Below are 10,210 nucleotides of genomic sequence, written 5' to 3' on the forward strand. Positions count from 1 at the left end.
ATGTGGCTTTCTTGTTTGTGACCTTCACTTCTAAAATATGGATGCTCTGAAAAGAGATCACACACTGAAGGTGCAGTACCAGCTCTCCATTTTGCTATAAAATTCTTGCCAGTGTTTTTGGCAAAAATGAGCCTACCCATTGCCACAGTCAGTAATATGTAAAATAAAATTGTCTTTACAATACATTAGATTTTCATCATCTTAGAAAATATATAAGAAATGACAGCCTATGAAAAATTAAAACAATTATCTGTGTCAGTAATTTTTTATTTTCTCCCACAATACATTTCAGTGGCTTACACTCCAATCACCCAGGTGATTCATTGGATTACACCTCAATTTTGTTCACTGGATGTAGCAAGTTGTTTTAGAGTTACATTTTGCTACAAATAATGTATAATCAGCATCTATTAAGGTGATGACATTAGGACTACAGACTGTATATGATAATAAAGCTACTTATAATATATTCCAGCTGACACACCCCAGCAGTTCATCATAAATGTACATTTTCATCTTTAGATGTCTCTCACACACAAAACTACTACATAAACAGTCCAGAGGTTGTACACATAAATACAGTCATAGAGAATTTATCACTGTAGTCCAGACGGCATCAAAAGGACCCTGTCCACGCACAGCAGTGTTGCCAGCTTTCAACTACAGAGCATAGCTAGCTACAGTTGAAAACAATATCTGTCTAGATAGCCGTGACAACACTGAAGCATTGCCATAGACCTGTTTACAGAATCACGTTACACTATTGTTTGAGGTTGGTGCGTGAAGCTGCCATGCCCAAGCCACTTATCAACTTAAATTAACTCAAGTGTAGCTTACATTGTGACTCAAAGTTGCAGGTAGCAAATATGCTTAATTCTTTACAATATTTTGCTTAAGAATATAATTATTGCAAAAATAAAAATGACAATAACAAACTCAGTTTTCATTAAGTTTTTTGTGTATTATTAGAGTATTATCTATGTTGTCACTTCTGACAACAAGTGTCCTGGTGTCATCAATGTGAATAGCTATGGAAGATTACTAGGGGTGGGGGGGTTGGGTGGGAGTGTGTTGTACCTAAAAGCGTTTATGTATACTTTAAATCAAGGTTAAATAATGGAAAATCCAGATGAATATTGTTAAATCTAGTTTAGAAACTCCATTTGATCTGATGCCCATACTTTACTGGGCATCCATTGCACTTTATATTGTAAACACCTGATTCGACATGTCTTTGTTAGATTTCATGTTGTGTGTCAGTCTATTACATAATTTATTCCTTATGCGAAAAAACAATTCTTGCTTCATATTATTTCCTTACATCATCAAAAGTCTGTAAAATGGTGCCATAATAAGGAATGCATATTGTCCTAGTGTCTGACTGGTGTTCTTACTCGTATTTTAGGTGCTATTTACTCCTTTCCCAACTTTCTTAGAGGTATTTTCTAGCTCTTAATTGTTTAAAAAAAGGTATTATATATGGAAGCATTTGGAGCCAGTGCCACCTCCTGGCAGAAGGGTTGAAGAGTAAGGAAGAGGGACGAAGGAAAAGGACCAGAGAGGTTTTCTCTAGATCTACCCTCTTTTCCTCCTATCATTCTTAGTAATAAAGGCAATGAATAACATAAATATAAGTGTACACATTTATTAACTTTTAATATAAAGAGTATCGTCCCATCCCAAAATTTTAATTGCTAATCCATTCAGGATGACTATAATTAAAGTTAAACCTCCAAAACACTATAGAAATAACACCACTGGTCAGAATGACGTCAGATTGCAATGGAATATTATCATAAAAAAGGGGAAAACATATGGCAGAAGGAAAAAAAATAGTGTGAAAATTGATGGGCACTGTATGTGTCAGAATATGTAAATGAAAACACCTGTCATGCACATGAGCAATTGAAGTTCGTATAAACAGACTGGGTACACAGCTTTTCCTCCTTTTGCGCCTCCGACGTTCGCCATGACTGTCTCACTGCAGGATCGCACTCTGCATGTAAAGCTGTATTATGAGAATGATGACTGCACACGTCGCTCTGCAGAAGTTCCGAACACAGAGGTTTGAAAAAAGGCGTTGGTCTGGAGAAAATGATTTGGAAATTCAAAAAGACTGGTTCTTTTGGTGTGCAACCTGGTAGAGGGTGGAAACAAATTGATTCAATGTCGGTGGAAACAGTGGCCTCAACAATGCAGGAGGAGACGAGTGGTGGTGTGCAAACGTGTATTGCACTGAAAATGGCCCGAACATTGTACATACCCAAGAGCATGGTGCATAAAATCCAATGAAACATCCTTCTTTGCTGTCCATTCAGAATCACCCATGTGTAAGAGTTGCTTCCTGATGATCTACCAGGAAGAGAGACCTTTGCTATAGAATTTCTTGCTCACATGGAAGTGGACAATGATTTGCTGTGGAAGATTTAGTGGACAGATGAAGTCCACTTCCATCTGACAGGATATGGCAATACACAAAATTGTCGAATATGGGCAACAGAAAATCCATATGCAAATCAACCTGTACCACTTCATCCTGAAAGATCACTGTGTGGTGCAGACTTATGGCATCTCTTATCATTGGGCCATATTTTTTTCGAAGAGACAGGTGGTTCCAGTCCTGTTACCTGAACATCACTGGTAAGCGCTATGAGTGTCTTTCATGCAACCGTGTCATTCTAACTTTCCAACAGTGTGGATGGGGTCATTTTCATGCAATATGGTGCACCTCTACACATTGCAAATCCAGTTAAGCAGCTGCTAAACTACCCGATGGCGCAAGTCAAGGAAAGATGTTGTGTTCAGTGTTCTGATTGCAAACTTAGCTGCATTGAAGGCACGCATTGTGCAACACAATCTGAATGTGACCCTGTAAACACTTCGGTCAGTTGTGTAACATGCTGTTTCTCAATTTCGACTTGGTGCAGAAAATGGTGGACAGCATATTGAACATGTTTTGTGCCAGTCACATGGAAATTAATAAACTGATTTGATTTCGACTGATGCATTTTATGCCGTTTTTGGTCCCAGGACAATTAAAAACCAATGTGATTGATGCTTTTTATGCAGTTTTTGACCTCAGGACAATTAAAAACCGGTTTTTCCCATCCGATGGGTGGTGGATGACCTTACATAACTAACAGTATCACACTTAAACAAACTGCACTACTCAGTGTTCATGGTTGTACATCATCAAACGTACGCCTTAGGCATTGTTGTAAGATTCATTTGTCATTTGTAGTCGACCATTATTAAATTATGATGCCTACAGTGCCATCTATTGCTACATTTTGTAACTATTTATTTTTCTTCTGCTATATGTTTTCCCTTTCTTCGATAATATTCTGTTACAATTTGACATCATTCTGACCAGTGGTGTTATTTCTATAGCAGTTTGAAAGTTTAACTTTAACTATAATCACACTGTACATTCCAGTACTAAAAACTTCAAAAATACCTTTTTATAATGCCCAGAATTTGGGCATTTAAAACTGCTTTGGGCAAATTAATGGACAGATTCCCCATTTTTAAATTTCCTGCCCACTGGCATTTGCCTAGTCCACATCACAATATGCTTCTGACAAAATTCTCTCGGGTTTCCAGCCATGTCAGGTACCTACAGCCAGCAAATACAAATGTAATGTAATCCATTGAACCACCTGAATATTAGGGTGTATGCCTTAGAAACAAATCTTGGGGGGAAAAAATAAAAAGTGGCTGACAGACAATTGTTTTAAATTGTTGTTGTAGACACTTCCTTACATCGTCCGATGTAAGGGAATGATAGACTGCTATAAAGTGTAAGAAAGAACTTGGAGATTCATTAATTTCACTTGTTCATGATTGTATCTGTAAATACTTCATTTAAGTAATTGATCTGCATGCTTGTGAATTTTCTTTGTTTTATTCATTAAATGTACTTCAGAATCTAGATAAACTTCCACTTTTCTTCTGTGCAACAACAGAACAGAATGTATGTTATTGAGTGAAATGTCACACAGAACGATCTTCCTCACAATAGAAATTAAACATCTGGCTGTTTTCTTGCAGTAGTAGCTAACTGAAATTCCCTCATGATTTGCACGATCACAGTAAGATGCATAAATCATTTAAATGTGGTTTTTTTTTTTTTTTCCTCCTCAATTGGGGTTCAGAGTGGAGTTACATGCTCTGGCAGAAACATATTCAACTACCTTTGTGCTACCTATCCTAGAATACTGTTACGGTGTGTGGGATCCATATCAAATATTCCAACAGGAAATAGTGAATGTATAGAAAAAATGACAGCACTAATGGTCACAGGTTAGTATGACTCACAGGAAACCCCCCATGGAAATGACAGATGCTTGAAGGTAGATGCCAAACAATCCCACAAAAAAAGTTTCCAGTCCCAGTATTAATTGAAAAATGTAAGAATATTTGTGGATTCTCCCATCATTTCCTGGTAGGACAGTTTCATATTCTGCTAATGTTAGCAGAATAAAAATGCAATTTGTTTATTTTTTGACCATATAAGCCACAGTCTCCTATGTATCACATTCATTCATTCAATCAATTCATTCATACATATGGCACAAACAAGATTAAACTAATTAAAGGCTGCCACACAGAAAGGCATTTCAGCAGTCTCATTTCCTGTGGTCTGCATGTGAATTTTAAAGGAAGAAACCATAACATATGGTACAATGTTAATCAGTCCAGCTGGTTTGTAGGGTACAGCTGTAGAAGTAGCCTGCTTTTTAATATAACTTTATTCATGTCACTTGTCTGAAGAAAAGGTGGCTTCATGACAAGATTTACAGAACACAATTTGTGAATTAATTAATTAATTAATTAATTAATTAGTACATTAGTACAATACTTCAGTTTCCCATTCAATACTCTTGTTGCAAGGTGTCATGATTCTGGAATGTTCATTTGCTTGTGTGTGGTAACATTATTTTTTAAATCTTATATAAATAACTACTTCCTACCTGCTTAAAAGTAGTTTTAATTAATACCTTTTATTTTCCAGGACACTTCCAATGCCAAGAAAAAATGCTGTCTCTGCTGCACTGTATATGGCTTGGCTTGAAACACTAACAAACGGCATGCCCCCATTCTTACTAGTTCGGGGTAACCAATCATCAGTTCTTACATTTTACTCATAGATAACAATGGTTTATACACTAAACAAACATGCTGAGCATGTTAAGAAACAAAATACTAAGTTTTAGCTAAGCTGGAACTGGCTAAGTCATCCTTGATTTGTATAACTGTGTAGTATTGACAGCCTATAAACAAGACGGGATATTGTGGATGCAGCAAATAAGCAAATGTTATAAGAGCTTTTAAAATGGTTAACCTTTTTATCAATTCACTGAATAAATGCAGACAGGGACTATACTGTTACTGTAAGAAGTGAAAGTGGGGAGATCGGTTTGCTTCGCATATTGCGTTTAAACACAGGAATCCCTAAAATCAATTATATGGCTTGAAAGTGAAATATAAACATTATATAGGAATGTCTGTCTGAGACTAGTCAAGTATTGTTTTATAATTAATTGTGTCCTATGAGTGTTGGTAATTTTACAATTTCGGAACCTATTTTCATCTGTAAATGGAATTATGGAATTTAAACTCTGTGTTCCTAAATGCTACAAAAGCATGATGTACATAATTCAAAAATAACCCTGCTAAAAAAAACTTTGTAAAAAAAAATCTGTAAAATCATGCTCATGAACCTTTGTAATATTATTATAGTAATTTTTATCTGAAATATAATTTGTGTGTCGTTTTTCTCTCGTGTACAGTTCAAAAGAATGTCTGTCTGCCCACCTCAGACAACCCCAGTTAGTACCCTGTAAAGTCAAAATAATATATAATGGCAGCAGTAGCAGACTGACAATATGGTCTCCACAGTACATGGAAGCATGAGACAGCAGTCAGTATTGAACAGGTTTCAATTCATGCCCCATTACACTGCATCACTGGTGTACAAAGACTGGTGGTGAGATATTTCTCAAACGGTTTGACTTAAAGGCAATGAGGGACTGTTTTTACCCTGACAAATATCGCTACCGGCATTTTTTATGCAATGATAAGACAATGTGGACAGTTTGAAGGTCCCAGAGAGTAAAGAATGCAGTCTGTACATAATCAATGTTGCAACAAATTTTAGCCTATGTCAAATTCAGGGGAAAATCCTTCACAAATACAGTTGTGCAAAATTTGAAAGCATAAAATTTAATGATTGAGTCAGTGTCAAGACAGGGTTAGTATTTGATACCTCTATAAACTGATCACATTTCTGCCTAAGACTAATCAAGAAGAAAGTAGTTAGAGCGCAACCTCCTAACTTGCTGATCATAAATACAGAAAAAGCAAACAATCTTTTTTCCATAAGACCTTTCGTGGATGGCTTTAAAACATTGAGAATACATCCGAAAATAATAAATGCAATTCAACATTACACAAACATTTTAAACAGAATGAAAACTGGTAAATATTTATCATCTGTAATTAGTTACAATAGGGTTACGTCACTTGTTCACTCATTAAAATCTGAAAATGCTAAACCGTTTTTACCGTGGCTTAGGATACTGATTATATGGCCAGAACATTGCTACAAGAGTACGAAGTATGGGGTCTAAACGGAAACATCAGTAAAACAAAATACATGGTGACTGGTATAATAAGTGAAGATTTAATACGCTAAATAACATCTACTGACTAACATATATAACTCGGGTGTGAATATTACAAATGGTCAGAAACAAGACAGGAATTAGAAGATAAAGAACAAATTTTGGAAATACAACTTTTAAAAAAATCTAAATTGATAAGATCAGCATTTATAAAGGGCAGTCAAACTAAAACGAGACAGACAAGCGTGGTGCAGATGTTGGTAATGCATGTAGGTGTGTACAGAAGTGGCTTCTATTAGGAATATGGAAGGAATGGCGTGAATGTTTACTGCTGTGCCATTGTTTGTTAGAGGTGTATGATGTGAGGTCAGCAAGCTGTGTGTGTATCCAACTTCTCTCTGGGGGCAAAGAAATGGCAACACCAAGGTGTAGTGCAGTTTTCAACTGCATAAGGAGTGTCAGGAAGTGTCATACCCAAATGTGTTCTGTGTACGGCGAACACAGTATGTCACATGCATTTGTTCATGCAGTATTAACGATTTTGGGGAGGTTGAGTGTCACTGAAAGACAACAGTCAGTTATTCCCATTTCTGTCATAGCTGTGATGGAGGTTACCATCATATATGGCTGGTGGAAGGTAGTGCAAGACATTACACTCATGTTGGGCATCAGTCATAGTACCATTCATCTCAAGACAAAGCATCTCAAATTGTGAAAATTGTGTGTGTAGTGGGTCCCCCACAGTGTGATGTAAGAACAGAAGTTCAACAGAATGTCGACACCACGGTAGCACCTGGAACAGAACCCCACTGACGAATATGGTTTCCTGTTGGGTATTGTCATGGAAGATGAAACATGGCATCACGGATTTATCCGCACCAAAAAAATTAAAAACCATGCATACTAGCTCAGGGAAAGTCATGATAACCTTTCTCTTGGACTGCAAGGGCCTTCTGCTCACTGATTTTCTTTCTTGAACACAGCACCACAAATAATGCACCCTGGTACATGGACACTTTGCAAAAACTGAAGACCACCATCAAGTCCAAACACCCAAGAAAGTTATCAGACAGCATCAGTCTATTGCAAGATAATGCCCGCCCACATGTTCTCAAGATTGTTTACACTTCACAGCAGAAGTCTTGCTCAGAAGCCTGTACACATCATCCATACAATCCCACTGACTCCCCATGTGATTTTCACATTTTTGGAGCCCTGAAGAAAGACATTTGTGGCTGTCAATTTACTTCGGACAAAGAAGAGCACACCTGAGTACCATAGTGATTCTGTAGGTAATACCAAATGTTTCTCCACGAAGGCTTGTCTGATGGTGGGATACATGTAGTAACAGTTATGGCAATTACTTTTGAATTAATAAATAGTTTACTTACTTCTTCCATCTGCCTTATTTTCATTGTCTGCCCCTTATAAGAGACACTAAAACAAGGATACTCGAAACTATACATAAGAGCATTAGTATTGCATATCATTCAGAAGTTTTAACAATGAAAGGCTAACTAAATTCTAAATTGCAAGTGGCAAGATACTGGTGTTCTGTAGAGTATGCTGAAATGAGAAAACATCTTGTCACATGTCTCGTTGGTGCGCAGCAGAGTGTTCAAATTGGTGCATGCTCAACAGACGAAGACATGAGCATTCCGCCTGTTATTTTGTTGTTGTCTTTCAGAGCCTTCCTGATCCTCATGCATGAAACAGCTTCCATTTCCATTATGAAACACAGCTTAAGTATTAAATAATACAGGAGGAGCTACAGTGTCATGCCTATGCACAGAATTTAAGACATAGAAATTTCTTTACTGTGTGTTTAACTGGCATTGTCCCCAATGCACACAGGAAATTGCAACAAATAAATGAAGCACAAGTGAAGGAAAAAAAATTCCCTCTATTCCCACCCCCTGGAGAAATCGCACTAACACAATGTAAAACTGCCTCAGTTCAGTGAAGAAGAATGTCCACAAGTTTCTTTGGGTATGTTATTCAGCTTAAGCCACTCACAAATGTTTTGAACCCACAGAGCTAGGCAATACTTGGTCACCAAGAATGTTGAAATAAACTTTCTGGTCCATGTTCACTGGAACTCCAAAGAGTAGGTCTAAGTTAAGGTATGAAAGACATCAAAGAATCTCTCTGGCCAGAATTACACAGATTGAGTTTTAAACACCTCAAAGGGCTGTCAATGCAGTTACTATCCAGTTTTCATAATTGATGCCATGTCTTAGAACCTTGGCTCTTTTTCTTATAATAAATAAATGAACACAGTCTGGATAACAAAATTTTATTTACTTGACAATCAGTTTCAGTATGTACTGCAGATTGTCTTCAGATCTCAGTTGGAACAAAAGGACAATAACACTAAAGATTTTACAGACGTGTGATACTACGAACACTCGTTTTGTGGATAGCACAAATGACAACAAAATAATATGAGCTCGCATGTGCCTGAGCCACAAAGTGAAATTTGTCAAAGTTGTGTGAAACTAACATAAAGAAAGAAGGATGTCGTGGGAGAAATTTTCGTATGGTTACATGATGCATGTATGTCTTACAGAGTAATTTTTTTTCTCCCCACCACTATCTTGTTTTTTATTTTAGTTCCACACAACGCTGACAAACGTGCAGTTTGCGGTGCCATACATGTGTGAGTTCATAACAATTTGTTGTTATATCTTATGAGTGAGACAAGTGTTTGTAAATCATAGCTTTGTAAAATCATTTTGTTGTTACTTTTTTCTTCCAAGTTAGACCTGAAGACGATCTACAGCACAGGATGAAACATGCTGTTAGGAAATAAAAAGTCCAGATGGTATTTGTTTATTTGTATACAGTTTTTGTTTTTTGATTCATTGAAAACCTGTAGTACTATGTGCCACTATGAACAATGGCATTTGACGAGGTATCAGACTGCAAACGTTCACTTTATTGCATGCAGAGTGTCTCGCATGTTTAGTCAAAAACTGGCTGAGATGGACGACCGGAATAGCAAAAATTCTTGTTGCTCTTGAAACTAAGTGATGGACAGGGAGTGACACTAGTCTGCCACCTCTGTCAGTTATGATATTCTTAAGACCACTGTCCATACATCATCTGATGTCGCTGAGAGAGTAACGCCATTCCTTGTAGACGTATTCTACAGTCTGCACTGATACACCAACTAATCGGGCAACCTCATTCTTGGTGTGGTTATGGACACCATATGATACCTCCTATATGGTGTTCGCCATGTCTCCATATCAACAGATTTTAGTGTGCCATTTCCATACACCGAACTTGCGCTCTCTCTCTCTCTCTCTCTCTCTCTCTCTCTCTCTCTCTCTCTCTCTCTCTCTCTCTAACACAAACACAAACACAAACACACACACACACTGCCATGACAGTCAGCAGTGGACGCTCACATGACTGTCTGCTACTGGATTTATGGCTTTCCAAAGTGATCAATGTGCCCTTTTAGGGATGTAACTAATATTATGTCCAATTAAATAAGATAAAGAAGCAATTTATGAATGAAGCCAAGAAGATAAACTCTGAAAGTGTGAGAGGAATGAGAACAGACTGCAGAGGAGGAT

At 37.2% G+C, this 10,210-nt stretch overlaps 1 protein-coding gene across 13 annotated transcripts in view; it reads left to right on the forward strand.

Annotated features, from left to right (window-relative positions):
• The window catches only part of LOC126282231 (bumetanide-sensitive sodium-(potassium)-chloride cotransporter-like), a 221,222-nt gene extending 215,423 nt beyond the window's left edge, over nucleotides 1–5,799 (forward strand). For 4 of the 13 annotated variants that reach the window (XM_049981807.1, XM_049981808.1, XM_049981802.1 and 1 more), the window contains one exon: nucleotides 5,015–5,779. In XM_049981807.1, coding sequence (XP_049837764.1) covers nucleotides 5,015–5,150 — 136 coding nt within the window. In that variant the 3' untranslated portion in view covers nucleotides 5,151–5,779. Of the gene's footprint in view, nucleotides 1–5,014 lie in introns of all 13 variants that reach the window. The other 9 variants (XM_049981803.1, XM_049981799.1, XM_049981809.1 and 6 more) reach the window with 3 other exon arrangements.
• The last annotated feature ends 4,411 nt before the right edge of the window (nucleotides 5,800–10,210 follow it).

Source organism: Schistocerca gregaria, chromosome 7, assembly GCF_023897955.1.
Source record: "Schistocerca gregaria isolate iqSchGreg1 chromosome 7, iqSchGreg1.2, whole genome shotgun sequence".
Taxonomy (NCBI): domain Eukaryota; kingdom Metazoa; phylum Arthropoda; class Insecta; order Orthoptera; family Acrididae; genus Schistocerca; species Schistocerca gregaria.